Genomic DNA, 16,442 nt, shown 5'->3' on the forward strand with positions numbered 1-16,442 from the left:
AGACACATTACTCCAGTCAATCCGTTGCACTAAGTTAAATTATTCGCCGCGTATTATTCTACCAATTTAGCTTTTTGTGCAAAGAGCCCAAACAGGAAGAGGGCAGTTCATTTCTAATATTAATTTTCATCTTGGCTTGAAACCAACAGTTTCTATTGTAACCATAGCTACCAGACTAATAAAAGAAAACGCGTTTGGCTAAATAAGTCTAGTATTGGGCACCAAAGAACGTTGGATCTTGGAAGGTAGGAGATGACTGTACTTAATGCATGAAAAACTTGAGTTTGACTTTCACCCCATGGTAAGATTTGATATTCAGCCTTAACTCCTATTTCTGTGTAGTTGAAATAAAACGAAAATGAAATTTACCGAGCTTCCAAATGTGGGTATCACAAACACTTGGCGAGAACAGCTGCTTGAAAGAAACAAGATCAAGAGGAACGAACAATTGTATATGAATAGGAACTTTTGAATAATTTCGAGCCATTGTTACTTGTTTCTTTGACGTTTCTTGGGAAAAGTCAGCAGACAACTGCAATTAACTATGAGAAGTAAGTTTCAAGAAACTGTGTATGACGAAAAAAAAATCATATTTGCAGCGCCATTAATTTATTTGAACTACACTATCGACGACTCATTAAAAACTGTCATGCTAAAAAATATTTAGCGAACAAAATTTAAGGATTTGGCATATCCGCGTAAATTTACATCGCATTTTGTTTAATCTGTTTGTCCTCATTGTCAACTTGAATTTGTACTGTAACTCTGAAGCACCAGAGGTTCGAGCAAATCGTTTGTATTACATGTGCTTGACGTCCGTGAATTAAGGTCATTGTGGCTTTCGTGCAAGATGGAGCCGCATAAACTTTGATAGATAAATTCAAACACGAATCGTCAGTATTTGCTGGAAGACTTCCTCGAGGCCAGAGCAAGTGTTTAAATTAAAATTACGCGACAGGTTGGTGGAAGTCCTTTCTTAATTAAAGAACTAACTTTCAAAACCACAAACAACAAGTGCAATATTTCTTAAGGGAAAAAGAAAAAAAAACTGCAGTTTGCAATATTTCCTTGTCAAAGACAAGATTTTCATTAGCGATCCTTTATTAGCACAAGGTGGAATTTCCTTTGGTAAACACTGGATTATTTGAGAATTTGAAGGAAATCTTCCTAAAAAATGTTTAAAAGCTACTTTAGACCGAATATGATGTTTCATAATGATAATTTATCAACGTTATCAGCTGAAAATTACGCTAATTTTTCTAAAACAAACATTTGAATTTTACCATGGTTCAATGACATTATAAAGGGAACATGGAAGTTCTTATCTAAAATAAATAATCGTTTTGGCTTCAAACCAGGTGTTTCTATTATAACCATTGCTTGAGAAAGCACTTTTACCTCAAAAGCAGTGAAGGGCCAAAGTGCTTTACAACTTGTGAGGTAAGAGTTGATCAAATCGAAAACACAGATGGATGATTTGAGTAATACTTTCCCTGGAAAAATCATATTCTTGACGAAAAGGATATCTACCCGCGGCTCCTTTGATTCTGCATACCTCCGAGTCAATAAAAAGGTTGGCTTCACTCTCAAATAAGGGTAAAGGTCTTTTTCAACGAAATCAGATTGGCAATACTCAAGGTTTACTAACTGAACCCCTTTACATGATTATTTCTATGTAACACGAAAGCTGTGGCACACAATATGTTGCTCTGTTTACCTAAAAAATTTCCAAAAGGTCGCCAAAGTTTCAACCCCGTCCAAAATGCTGAATGTGTTAATAACAACTTAGAAACGATTTTACATCGGATATAGTTTGGAAGCTTTATGTTTGAGTCTTCCTTACCCTTTTGGTTACTGGACTTTGTAGATAAATATAAGGTTTAAACGATCATCGGGATTTCTATTTCATAAAAAAAATAGGATAATCAGCAGCTTGTAAATGTTAATTAGCCAACTTTTCAAAGATCATATTTTTTTCTCGCTCAATAAGAATATATTATTTCTTCTGCAGTTTTTGTCGAGGTCGAGTCGTTTGTCACTTCACATTTGGAACCAAAATTTCTGAATAGAGATTTTTAATGCTGGTACATTCCTTTTCGATGTGCAGTTAAAGAACACCTAACGATATAATAGGATTGATTATCATCATCTTCAGACGATTTTAAGAGCGAAGTTTATAATTAATGAGAATAACACGTCGGCGTATTTAATTCCAAAAACTGGCAAATTAGAGCGAACATAAAACGGGAACATGACTGTTCTGTTGAATAAAATTTTTATTATTACCAAAGTTGCTGAACGTCAAATATTAAAAACACGATAAATTTTGCAAGGTGTTTATCTTTTAGTAGGAATGAACGAAAAATATGCTGAAAATATGCTTGATCTTTAAAATTTTGAAAGTTTTTGGATTAAAAACGTACAACTTAACGTCTAAGTATCTGCTTTTCCTAGCGTTTTTCGCCGTCAATTGGACCTAAAAGTATTAATCGAAATTTTTACAATGTTGGTCAAAGGACTAATTTCGGTGTCTAATACGTATGTTAACATGTGAAGATATTCCTAAGAGACCCAATTCTCTCCATCGAGCAAAGCGGATAACATCCATTTGCACCATTTGCATTAACTTCCACATGGAACTGACAGCTGCAAGCATTTTTTTAAAATTTATTTTCATAATACGGTTTCGTTCTTAACGACAGGTCGATTTGGGAAGCTTAATCCACTGCTTGGAACTAGCGATCAACTTAAAACTTGTGTCATATGCGCGTGGTAGAAACAGAAAACCGTTACCTTGAAGAAGGCATGGAATTTGTTCATTTTTCATGTTCTTAACCTGGACTGCATTGTTGACTAACTTCACTTTTGGAAAAGGTGAGTCGCAGACGGCGAATCATTTTTTTATCCTTCGATTCACTTATGAGTACAACTTCATTTATATATCTCTCCTATTCTATTTTACTGATACAAAAAGAATTAGCAAAGACTAAGTCAAAATCCGACATTCAACATCTACCCATGATTGGAACTCATTTTTGAAAAATTAATGGGTATTTAACGAAAGTTTTTTTAGCGTTTCTTATTCAGAAAATTGGATATTAGATGCAAAACGACTAAAAACTTCAGCAAATACGAATTACTTCATTTAAAATAGTTACATTCCCATCTCTCCTCTCTCAATAACATTTAAGCATGACACCATGTTATGTTCAATTTTCCCGCGTTTTACTAGGCGGAAATTTGATCTTTCTGCATCGTACGGAAGCACATTTTAACCGCTCTCAATCATATCTGAAAAATTATTTTTACAAGAGAACAGTACTGACATATGGTAAAGAATAGTTTCTTTTTTTTTGTTATGTTCGTCCATAAAAATAGCCTATGTGCAAGTCTAAGAGAAAGTTATTAGCACAAACATGTTCAATGATTAGTTTAAAGGTACTCACCTCAATAGAAGGTGGCATCTGTCGACCGTTAAATTGCCGATTATTTCGATATTTCTGGTTTGGGAAATACAGAGTTCGACATTTTTAATCTAAGTTTACTATTTCCCGGAAAAAGTCGAATTGTCCAATGTATACTGAATTTATTCATACATCACCCCATGTATGGATCTGTTGCGTGATGCCAGACAAAGATGGCTTGTCTCAATTGAAATTAGCATAAATTTCCTCTTTCTATGATAATCGGTCTAAATAACGAAAGACGATCATGATCGTGTAAACGCAAGTAGGAAAAATCTGAATTTTCAAGGACCTGTATAATGAAGGAAGAGAAAAAGGTTTATAAAGAAGAATAAAGTTTTTTTTTATGACTTATCGATCATGAAATAGAAAAGGAACTTGAGAAAAATTTGCGTATAGCTTTTATTAATGGCTTTTGTTCTCTTCCCTAAAATAATATCGAAAATGTTCTCTACAAAAGACGCGCGTGGTACTCGATGCTACCATTTTTTGTTCTTGTTTCAACTTTTTTTTTTCTTTTTTTACCGTTTTTGGGAGAGAGAGGGCTGGAGCTATTTATCTAGGGCCTTTTTATACAAAAAGTTAGGAATTTAAAATATAACAACGGTAACATCGACATCAACAAAAACAATTAAAAACTTTACTCAAACTTGTCTTGTCCCAAGCATTTTATGTGTTAACCTCCTTTATCTCAGCTGAAATCATGAGGAAATATCTGAGCGCGGAATTGAGAAAATTATCTTAAATTCCTGTTATCAGATAGGCAAAAATCCGCAAATGAAGGCAGTATTAATTTTCCTCCATTTTTCCCGGAACCTATAATTTCTCTTTTTTTTTTTTCTTTTTTTTTTTTACAAGACAGCACACCAAAAGTAGAGTTATAAGGAAAAAAGGGTCTAGCAATCGTTTCCTCATAGACTGCTGTCCTTAAAAAGACCGTAAAAAATGAAATAGAGGCAATGCATAATTCAAGGCACGAATAAAATTTATTGGATGTCTTACCACCTTGATGTACTACGAGCCTGCTGCTTAATGTTCCTACATGATTTTTAAAACCTGAATGCTGTAATGTTTCCGTGATGGCTAAAAAGTTTCCAAGGATTCTGTTATCGATTATAAAACGACGATGTAATGCCACTTTCTGAGTGGCCTTGAGTTGTTTTCCTTCATCGGAAGCAGTATTGCTATGGTTGTCAGCGTTTTCCACCTCCCGAAGTGATAATTTCATGAATGCTTAAGTAAAAACCAGGCAAATAATAATTTACCCTTCGTTAAGTGTAAGATGGAAAGTTCAGGATGAAGACTATAACACACACGATGCTTCGCAAAGGAAATCTTACAAGTTTCACCACAATATTCTGTATTTCTAGTCTTGCATTTCCTTGATTGTTAATTCCATATTATACATATGCACGTACTTACTTCATTTCAAGGCGCCAAAGAAACACATTTAATGAAAGATGAGTCGTAATCGATAGAAAATAAGCCCACAGGAGCTTTACTCGAACAGTTTGGTCTCTACGTAATTGCAAAAAATAGCACGATTTAATTTATCGCCTGACTAAATAAAGTACTCTCTACGTCGTTGAAAACGCGGATGAGACCAGTCGACAGTTAAAAGACAACTACCTGTTAACAACTCGAATGGTAAACAGGGCCTTAAGAGCGACGCTGAATAAGTTCCCTGAAAAATGCAAGCCTCATTAACTTAGGCAAAACCCCATCTCTTGAAGCTGTTTTTGAAACAATTTCACTCTTCTTTACTGGAACTTTTTCTTGAATTTATGTTCAGTTCTTTGCCTCAGATACAAAACAAATAGGTAACGACTGTTGAAAAAAGTTCGTCCATGCATAAGTTCTAAAGATTGTTTAACAGTTTTCAAATTAAACCATCCGTGCATTAAGACTAATACAATTGCATATCTAAACAATAGAGACTTAATGACTAGAAATGTGAATCACACAATTTTCCGACGTTTTATTTCTTTAATAATAATGAAGTTCGAAATTACTGAGCTGTTTTTCAGTGGTATATCACACCTAATAAGAACTTAAACAATTTCAAGCGTAACTTAAAAAATTCGAGCAACTTCCGCCGAAGAATTAGACAAGCTGGAAAAATATAGAAGATAATTTATTAATGAAGTCATTTGGTGTCTTATAGAAAGACATAAACAGCTTCTGGTATCTGTCTTGTCTGTCATCTTGAACAAAACTTTTACTATGTTAAATAATGGGGGAAAATGTATTGTTTATTCTCGTAAAAGTGCGCCTAAAATATGTTTTAAAACTCCTACGGAGTGCGTGAAGCCGTCTAAATGTTTCATCGTGCACAAATTGTCGGGATGATTTTATTATAAGGACGGAAAACGTTGTGCTTTTTGTCTAACTTGTGGTGACAAAGCCGTAGGAAGAAAAATGAACGATTTTACAAGAATAGCAACTTTTCAAATAATTTCGAGCCATTATTACTTGTTGATTTAACGTTGCGTGAGACAAGACAGACGACAATTCAATAAACTATGAGTAATATGAAAAGGACGTAAGCAAATTTCATGATAGTGCGTATGGCGAAAAAAAATAGTCATATTTGCAGCTCCATAAATTTATTTGAACTACAATGTCGACGACTCATTAAAAACTGTCATGTTAAAAATATTTATCAACAAATTTTAAGTATTTGGCATATCAGCGTAAATTTACATCGCATTTTGTTTAATCTGTTTGTCCTCATTGTCAACTTAAATTTGTATTGTAGCTCTGAAGCCCTTGAGGTTTGAGCAGATCGTTTGTATTGCGTTTTCTTTACGTCCGTGAATTACGGTCATCGTGGCTTTCGCGCAAGATGGAGCTGTATAAATATTCATAGTAAATTCCTCGAGGCCAGAGCTAGTTTTCAAACTAAAATTACGTGACAGGTTGATGAAAGTCCTTTTTAAATTAGAGAACTAACTTTCAAAACCACAAACAAGTGCAAAATTTCCTAAAACAAAAAGGAAAAAACTCAATTGAAATCCTATCGTGATAATTTAACGTTGAGGCACTTTGAAAATACTAGACAAAATTAAAAACAGGTAATTAAGTGTTAACAACTGAGTTGAAAATGTAAATTGGTCACCGTAAAGAGTAAAAAAGCTGACGTTTCGAGTGTTAGCCCTTCTTCGCCACATCTTCCTAAAGCGATGAAAAAAATCACACCTTCGTTGGATGCCACGCCCGAGGTAAAAGACAAAAGGAACAAATAAAAAGTGATGACAAACGCGCTCTGCCAAAACCTCGAAAAACTTGCTTTTAGCAGTATTTCATTCTAAAAACATTTCTAGAATTCAGTTTTGACAGTTTTTAGAAAAGTCTTGTACAAGCAAGATCTGCTTTTCCTTTTTTAAAAGTAGAACGGTCACTCCAACTTAAAGCAGTCTCAAAGTACTTAAATGAAGGAATCCTCTTCTTAGGTAGACTTGTTGGTTCCAGAAAGTAAGCGCCTCATTAGAAAACAGCTGTGCGCCAGCGCCTGCTCTCTGCGAAAATTTGGAGAAGCTGTTGACAGCTCCTTACTTTTAACAAAGATTGTTAAAATCCGCTGTAAAACTCTGGTAGTTTTTAATGAGAGAGACTTACTTTTAAGCAGGACCTGCTTTTTTTGTAATTGATATTAAAAAACTCTCACCTTCTTCATTGTGAGACCTGTGAGAGAAAAAATATCACACCCTCATCTTGCCACGCGTTTGATTGAAAACGAAAATAACTCAAATAAATGCTCTCGCAAAAACTAGAAATCATTGATATGATCAGTATATCTTGTATCATCAACATAGTTACACGAATTCGGCGCCTTTGCAAAGAAGGATCCTCGTGTTAGGTAAACATGCTGGTTCTAAAAATGATGAATACCTCGTTTGAAAACAGCTTTGAGCCAGAAACAAGGTCTTCAATCGCCTCGACGCTCTCCACAGAAAACCGTCACTTTCGATTGTATTTAACATCAGTAGTAAGACCAAAAAATATATTTGTACGTTGACAAAACTGACTGGTAAAAACCAGGCGACTTGACTTACATATAGAGAGAGGTGGTTTAAATGAGTCACTGCAATACGGATGAATTTAATTATTTCTGAATTTGCGAACCTTTGGCTCGATGCGCTAAACGAGGGTCAAGTCTACCCCTGGGTACACCGATGGAGATTGATTTTACTAGTTCATATTTACACTACCCACTCCCCCAGTGCAGCAAAATTGTCACTCCGATAATTTTCTCGATCAGTTACGAGCTTTTCCGCCTCCCTTCGGCCAAAATCCCTCAGGACTACCAATTACTCAGGACTTTTGTTTGGAAAAGTTGACCCGGAACAATGGGCCATTTCTTGATAAGTGTAATGGTTGAATTTTAAAAATAGCTTTCGTCATTGAGTAGGACTGATTTCCTCTTTTCAGAAACTTGATCTGTGTTTTCCCAAATTTTTCACCCATAAGAGTGGACAGAAATTAGATGGTTTCTCGCTTATTATTGCAGAAAGATTTTAGAGTGACTCATTTATGATGAACCGCCTTGTGTTATTAAGAGTAAGAGTATGGTGTAAAATTATAAACAAGTAAAAACAAATGTATACTTAAAGCTTTAATGACTTCTCCCCTATTCGGAACGATATTCAATGATTATATGATGTAGGTTACTTTGTTAACTTACTTCTTATGTAATTTTGAATAAAAAAAAGATCACGATTAACAAAATATGGTCTTGTGATTTCTTGCGTAATTCAAGTGGGCTTGCTTGCCTCGTATATTTTCCTTCTAAAGAGTAACGAATTCAGACAATCGTGGGACAATTTGTGCACGTCTACATGAGTAGGATTTTTAAGGAGGGCGGAGTTTGAATTAGTGCAGGTGTTATATAGAGAGCGAATGTAAGACACGTAATTGCCATGATATATGATCAACAGTTACTGAGAATCGTCTAGGCTTGTTTCCAAAAACTTAGCGAGTCGTCAACTCGAAATTATGCTTGAGGCCAATTAAGACCATGAAGGGCATTTATCGAGGATGAAAAGGTGAGGTAGTGCGCGAACTGTGTTGAGTAAGTTGATTATTGAAGCCATAAGCTTCTTTAAGATACCTTTGTTTGGCCAAGTATTGTAGAGGTTTTAAAGAAAATAGGCAAAACAGGTGAAGTTGTCCCTTTAACATGTTCGTAAAATTACCGAACGGTTGAGCCACGTACGATTGAGCAGTACTTATGATTACGATCGGATGGAAGAAATGAAAAAGGGTCTCAATGTTAACTATTAGTCGTAAAACGACAAAGATTTTCATTTAAGTCCAGTATTGCACAGAGTAACGAAAATGATAGATTTGACGAAATTTTGTCAAACCGAGTAAATGTTGATGGATTTTACGATTTCGTCGGATTTGATGGATTGACGATTCAGTCAACTTCGTCAAAGCGAAATCAGCTCGGCGGATTTGACGATTTTGGGGAATTTCGCCATTTTCATTGCTGCATGCATTTCGGGACATATCTCAAGATTTTATCCGTAAGGCGAAAAAAATTGACAAATTTTAACCGTTAGTCGTGAAAAAAGTCAGCTGTAGGAAATTTTCTTTGAATCGCAACGGAAAGCAAACAACCGGTAGCTGTAACATGGCCAAATTTTAACCGTTGGCCGTAAGAGCCACCACCGCATTAGGACCCTCTGTATAATCTGAGTGTACCAAAGCAGGTTAGACAGTAACGCGTGAAGAGAAGTTTAGTTTAGCTTGCTTTTTCTTTTAAAGCTGATGCAGGGGCGTTAGAACTACTAAGTTTAAACAGCTGCTGCAGTGGAGACAGAACTACAAGAAAGGGCTGGGTCATTTAAGGTCTTAAACTCAGTGCGGGTGATGTGTTGGAAGAACAGACATCTTTGAATTAAAATTTAATCTTAAAATTTATCGTTTTGGAGAGGATTTTGTAAAATTTCTTTAAAACCATAGGAGAAATTCGTATGACCGACGGTGACGAAGTTTTGATGTTTACGCTACGATAAAGTCTATGATGACGTAACCGCTTTCCGGATCGCCTTTACGTCTTTACTGAGTAAACATGACATTATAAAACAAATTTAACTGTCATGTAACTACTGTAATTAAGCACGATGAGCCATTAAGACTTTTGTCTCATATTTGTTTTGAATTAACTTAAATTCAAAGTACTTTTCAAATAAAAAAGAAAAGAACTGGGAGAAGGCTGCGATGTAACGGTCAATGAGAGGCATGGAAAACACTTTAACCGCTTGAAAGGTCACGAAATATTTACTTCATCGTCTTTATAGTTTTAAGTGCCTTTCTCAGGATGGTAAGTTTTGATGCTAGTTAAAAAATAGTGGAGTTAATTTTGAGATAAACTTATTCAAAAATTTTATTCATAATAAAGGCATAATTGAACTTTTGGCTGTGTCCTGGCTACCGAGCGAATTCGCAAACATGCACTATTGATAAGCCCACGCTTTTTGTTTTGAACCATAGATAAAAGCCGTCAATGAAGAACTGTGGGGTGGGATAAATTACAATTTAAATCGATAATTCTTACTGCCATCCTTCTCAAAGGACATGAACAGAAATGAATACATATCCATCGCGTGAAGGCTATCTCAAGATTGATTATGTCTCGGAAATTTTTACCAATGGATTAGGCACCAACAAAAGAAAATAATTATTTTCTCTTCGTAGGAAATTGTCGTGTGTCAATGACTTGGTTCTTCAAATGAAATTTAGAAGTTAAAAAATAAATATATGCAGTTTCATGTTACTGAGATACGCCATTAGTGCATAATATAACAGCTGATACAGGAAAATGTTCCATTTGTTTTGATGCAAAAATTGCTAAAGCTGAAGTATTAAACATCCCCCATGGTAGATTTAGATGGATAGATAGACAGAGAATAATGGACGAATAGGCGATAAGAATGAATGAATGAATGAATCGAAAACCTTAAGATGGATATCATGTAATCAGCAAAAAAATAAATATGAATTGTTTTGTTCTTTACGATCATTCAAAGATGTAATGGTTTCCTTATACACGAGAAGAACTTGTCTGGTACTGAACATGTTTAAATTTATCAATACGTCCAGAGAATCTAAAATCGCTTAATAAGGTAAATCGATAAGTATTTGTTTTAATTTTTCCTTCTGAAAAGCAGAAGTGTCAGTGAAATGCAGTAGGCCGATGCAGCCGTCATTGCGGCATAAAAAGCAGCCACATTAGTTTAATTACTTCTCCCATGCAAGCTCGTAACCAGTTGCCTCTCAACAAAAAGGCAGGTGAAAGTAAATGTCGCCGGCTAAAAGCCAAGGCTACTTGATAGCTCAACTGTTTAGGCACCTCTTAAAAGCACGGGTGCAAATCCTCATTGGCAAGAAGCAACCATCAATGATGCCTTAGGCTTCAGGAAGGAACTGGTGTAGCGCTCGTCTTTTGTTTTGATAAAAAAGAAAGTGTATTTACAATTGAACTATCCGTATAGAAAAAATTAGAGTGGTTTGTATTTAAATGCCAAAAGCAGGCTTGTAATGCTGAGACTGCCATTGGTATGGATCGACAAACAAATCTTGCTTAATCTCGAGCATTTCCATAGTACAGGTAGATTAACTTTAGACGTTTGGCACAATACTTTTATATTAATGTAGCGTTACCATTTAAGTTTTGAGTAAGAACGAGGAGCATCATTTTCTCTGTAAATTGCATTCTTTATGGGATGAAAGAATTTAATTGAACCTCGTTTTATAGAAGAGTCTTGGGATTAAAAATTGGCGAAGCGCAATTTCATTAAATTCAATTGCGTACAGGTCGTTTACAAAAATGAGAGCAATAGTAAACACGGGAACATAGCATACAATTTTTGAATAATACAAACGCAAAAGATGAATAAAAGGAAAGAATATTTATAACGAACATTGACCAAAGAAGCTCTATATGCTACGTGTCATGATTATCACTGAGGGCTTGGAAAAATTCAGGTTTGCTGTACATCTGGTGTGTTATATCAATCACTCTTTGATGTTAGTGTAAGTATCTTGACATATTCAGTTATCGTTTTAAACACGTACAGGTAAAGAAATTAAGAAAAGAGCGGAGATGAGTAGAGACAAAGAAAGTTTAAATTGACAGTTAACTTAGGTGTTTAAACAACTACATTACCATGTTCAAACTAAACCTTCAGCTCTGACAGAGATCGATTATATTGGGTGTTGATTTTAGCATTCTGCTCGTGCGGATGTATTCAACTACGTTTTTCTCTTTTTTGTATATACTTAGATGCTATCGAAAAGTCGTATATTTCCGATAATTTTTAATCTTAAATGTTTCCAAAAGTGTGCTCTGATTAGGTTATTATTTAATTTAGTTCATCACGAATATGTTGGCGCTTTTTAATGCTTCAAGGGGAAGTACGAAGGACAGCTAATGCAGCCAGAATAAATATTACGCCGGAACATTGCCCCTTGTGAATCAACATTCATTATTTAAGTTTTGTAAGTATGTAAGTAAAATGCCAGAATTGAACACATTTTGAGCATGATAGCCCTTTTTCAGGATGACGTTAAGAGGCATAAAATAAATATAAACATGTCTAGCAAGCAGCCGCCTGAATTTAATTGCGTCAAGACTACATCTCTTTGTTTGCTTGATCGATAAGGTTCTGCGATTAAGGTGCTGAGCTGAATCTTTATTGTCGGATTTCTTTCAGATGTTTCATTCTGTAATTTCGTCGGGAAAGAACATCGACTGAGCATACCGTACAGTACCTTCTACAGCCACAAAACATTCACTTACTTTCGGTTGTGTTATTTCGTAACATAACGGAACAATGTCGAATTTCACAGTCGATAATGGAAACTTAACTTTAGCTGTAATTCTTTCCGCTGCAAATATTCTGTTCTCCGTCACGGCAATTGTTGGCAACTATCTGATCCTGAAAGCTCTTAGAAAAGTTTTGTCTCTTCATTCCCCGACCAAACTTTTGTTGAGCTGTTTGGCAGTCACGGACATCTTTGTTGGTTTTATACCACAGCCACTCTTCGCTGTCACCATTATTGCTGGCATTTCCACCACAAACGACTTGAACCCAGGAGTGTTACTTTACATTACAAAAATAAAATCGTTTTCAAGTTACCTTTTGTGCACAGTGTCAGTGTTCACATCATGTGCAGTCAGTGTAGACAGACTTCTTGCGCTGTTTTTGGGTATTCGATACAGGCACATTGTTACAGTAAGATGTGTTTTACTCCTCATTTTTTCTTTTTGGTTCATTGGAGCGTCTTGTGGATTGATATACATCTGGAGAATCGACATTGCCTGGTCTCTCGTCCTAGTTTCCTTGATAATTTTGCTGTTGATCTCAAGTTTTTCGTACACCAAGATCTACCTCAAACTTCGCCATCTGCAAGCACAAGTACATATACGAGAACACTTTCAACTAGGGGCAACAAATGCGGGAAGAACATCATTGAACATTGCGCGATATAGGAAAACCGTTGAAAGCATATGGTGGGTCCAAGTTGCCTTTATCTTGTGCTATGTCCCATTTGGTGTCGTAGCGACATTAAGAATTCATGGAGGATTATCTGGGAGTGTCATGGAAATAGCGCGCAATTTTGTTGTTACCCTTACCTACTTTAATTCTTCCTTAAACCCGTTTCTTTACTGTTACAAGATGAGAGAAGTGAGGCGAGCTGTAAAGATCACAATCGGGGAGATTACCTGCTACAATATAAACTAAATATATCGCACGAAATGACGGTGTCTGTAAAGGTTTTCGATGGAACTAGAAAGACAGACAATTATTAGGGCCAATTATATTTCACTTAGGGCGGTTTTGTATTTAAGTACATTTTATATTTCGCTATAACCAGTGGGAAGTGAAGGAGAACCATATACTCTGGGCATAGGAGCCTTGGGACCAAGAAACATGCAGCTACATATCAAAGCAAGATAGGTGAATTGTCGGTGGTGACTGTCTCAGGATACTAACTGAACAAAGTCAATAATATTGAATTGAAGGAAGGGCCTGTGATTCAAATAAGGCCTGGGTCTCACCGAGCAGATCCTTACATTAGCTTAACACGGTTTAATTTAATGCCATGTGTGTGTTCTTAACCTTATATATGCATGCTGATTCTCTAATGGATGGTGTTAATGGTAATAAATGGAAATAAAAGATATTGATCATGATTATATGAATAGTTAAACACACGCACATACTAAAAGAAGATCACCTTCCAAAAAATCTGTTTTTCGCACTGTGTATCCCAGTACATAACGCTCTGCAAAGATGACAAACATCCAGGGCTTAACGCCTAATTTAAAATTGAAGTAAAAATTTTGGGCTCATGCATGATCACTAACAATAGAAAAATCGAAGTGCGCTATCATCGGACTGTTTTTTATTTTGATCAACTTTAAGTCATTTTACATGTTAATTTTTTTAGACTGTTATCCACGATCGACACGCATAACTAACATAAGAGTAAAGCGGTAAGTTTCTAAAAAAACTGTGGTGCTGCGTCGGTGGGAGAGTATAGCAGGTAATTTAGTGTTAACAACTGAGTTGAAAACGTAAATTAGCCACCGTAAAGGGTAAAAAAGCTGATGTTTCGAGCGTTAGCCCTTCGTCAGAGCGATTGGAGGAATTGTGGGTTGTGTCTGGGTTTATATGCAGAAAGTGGAGCTACGCCATTGGTGGGTATATGGTGACAAGAAAACAGGAGTAAATTAGTTGAATGAAAGCGCTCGTTGATTCCGTGGGGATGAAGGGTGCCGATTTGGAAGATAAATTTTTGTTCCAGTGTTTTACGGCTTTCCGAACTGCCTAGATGTAAGGAAAGGCCGCAGACTGCCATATGCTGTTTAGAATGATAAGGAAGATTAAAGTGTCTAGCGACTGGTTTGGATGCGTCCTTGTCATTTCTTTCCACGTCGCATATAAACCCACACACAACCCACAATTCCTCCAATCGCTCTGACGAAGGGCTAACGCTCGAAACGTCAGCTTTTTTACCCTTTACGATGGCTAATTTACGTTTTCAACTAAGTTGTTAACACTAAATTACGCATAACTAACAGTTTTACACCTTCCTGATGTAAATTTTACTAACTGTTAATGTAATTAGCACCGCTCTTAAAGAGATGTATCGTGTTGAAATCTTGAAAATACTGTGAAAACATGTAGCATTGTCGCGTGATACAAATTTTTATAAATAATTGATGTTTGCAAGGATCCCCTCTGCAGAAATGAGTACCGGTAGGTTAAGAAATTGAATCAAGAATTCATAGGAAGCTGTGTGGCGTTTAATTTGTACAATTCATACAAATTGTATTCATAAAATTTAATGTTTTATTTTATCGGTTATTTAATGGGGATACTTTTGCGAAACAGAAAACAGTTTTACTATTCTAAACACTTTTAATTTTTATTTTTGAAAAGTTTTCCGAATTTTCTGCATTCTATCTGTTTCTGAAGCGGATTCAGTTTGATGGTACCGATTTAAAATCAACATTTAACTACATTTGCATCTATCCTCGACTTTGTTTATCATGAAAAACGGTGAATGGTGAGCCAATTTCATGATAAGACTAATTTGTTAACATCTGACTCTGGCGTGTTTAATTGCACTTTATCTCAACAAAGCGGGACAGTTTCTTCAACTCTCCAACAGTAATCCGAGTGACCACCATAACTTAACACTAAGATGAACTCTTCAGTAGCTCCAGGCCATAACTCTGAAGCAATTCCGCCTGATTCTCGTGTTGATGGGTTTCGTCTATCGTTTATTTTATTTGACATCATATCGGGAACAACGGCCAGCGTTGCAAATTTCCTGTTACTGTTTACTATCTTCAAAGATCCTCATCGAAATTTACGTCGCTCCCCAAGCACACAATTGGTGATAAATATGGCTGTAGCAGATTTTCTCACTGGATTTTGCTGCGCATACCAGTTGATGGTTTACGACTCACTTCGACTCTCCGGCATGTCAGAAGAGAGCACTGACAATTTTTTACTTGTAACTCTGGCTATTATCGCTATCAGTCTCGTTGTAGTTTGTTGTAATGTCGTAGCAATGGCGTGTGATCGATGGCTGGCTGTGAGTTCGGCACTTTACTATCGATCAGTTGTCACAGCTAAACGTGTCAAAGCGCTCATAGTCACGATCTGGATTTACGCTGTCGTTTTCACCAGTTTTTTGTTTTGTCCAGGGATACCTCGACGGATTTTTGAGCTGCTATACTGCAATTTACACGTTTCTGTGCCTCTTCTCGTGCTCCCGGCTTTGTACTTGAGAACTTTTAGGTTACTGGAACAGCAGGCGCGGCTCCGAACTGCATGTCTGGGTTGCAGCGTCGAACACACCGAATTAAGAAGAGCTCAAAGTGAAAAGAAGACCGCGAAGGCATTTGTCACCATTTTATTATTGTTCTTTGTGGCCTTTTTGCCTTACACTGTCACAATAAACTTAAGAAATTTATGTTCAGCCGGGGAAGGTCAAATAGAATTAGTGAGGTCTCTTCAAATCGCATTTAGATTTGTATTTGTCAACGCTTGTGTGGACCCGTTTGTGTATGCTTGGAGAATTCCGAAATATGCTCAAGCCGTGACAACGATTTTAATCAGATACCGCATTTTGAGAGGAGGAAGACGAAGAGGAAGATCGAACTCCACAGATCCAGAATCAACAGCAGCGAGCCGGGAGGATGCACTGTGAATAGTGACCTTACTTTTCAGGACCCGTTTGCAATATGCAGGACAAATTTTACCTTCATGTAACTATTGTAATTGAACGCGATAAGCCATATCAAGACTTTTGCCTCGTATTTGTTTTGAATTATCTAGAATTCAAAGTACTTTTAAAAAAAAAAGAACTTGGAGAAGGCTGCGATGTGACTGTAAATGAGAGGCATGGAAACCGCTTTAACCACTTGAAAGGTCACGAAATATTCACTTTATC

At 36.3% G+C, this 16,442-nt stretch overlaps 2 protein-coding genes across 3 annotated transcripts; both read left to right on the forward strand.

Annotated features, from left to right (window-relative positions):
- Positions 1-2,695: 2,695 nt before the first annotated feature.
- On the forward strand, positions 2,696-13,574 carry LOC131792919 (adenosine receptor A3-like). 2 transcript variants are annotated; one of them, XM_066168779.1, is made up of 2 exons: positions 2,696-2,874; positions 12,185-13,574. In XM_066168779.1, the coding sequence occupies exon 2, from the start codon at positions 12,305-12,307 to the stop codon at positions 13,214-13,216; it is 912 nt and encodes a 303-aa protein (XP_066024876.1). In that variant the 5' UTR covers positions 2,696-2,874; positions 12,185-12,304; the 3' UTR covers positions 13,217-13,574. The 2 variants fall into 2 exon arrangements, with proteins under 2 accessions (XP_066024876.1, XP_058966345.2); XM_059110362.2 differs by lacking the exon at positions 2,696-2,874 and adding an exon at positions 10,534-10,594.
- Positions 13,575-15,185: 1,611 nt separating this feature from the next.
- Positions 15,186-16,199, forward strand: LOC131772852 (melanopsin-like). Its single transcript, XM_059088849.2, has one exon. It carries the CDS (start codon positions 15,186-15,188, stop codon positions 16,197-16,199), a length of 1,014 nt encoding a protein of 337 aa, XP_058944832.2.
- Positions 16,200-16,442: the final 243 nt, after the last annotated feature.

Source organism: Pocillopora verrucosa, chromosome 6 (genome assembly GCF_036669915.1).
Source record: "Pocillopora verrucosa isolate sample1 chromosome 6, ASM3666991v2, whole genome shotgun sequence".
Lineage (NCBI taxonomy): Eukaryota > Metazoa > Cnidaria > Anthozoa > Scleractinia > Pocilloporidae > Pocillopora > Pocillopora verrucosa.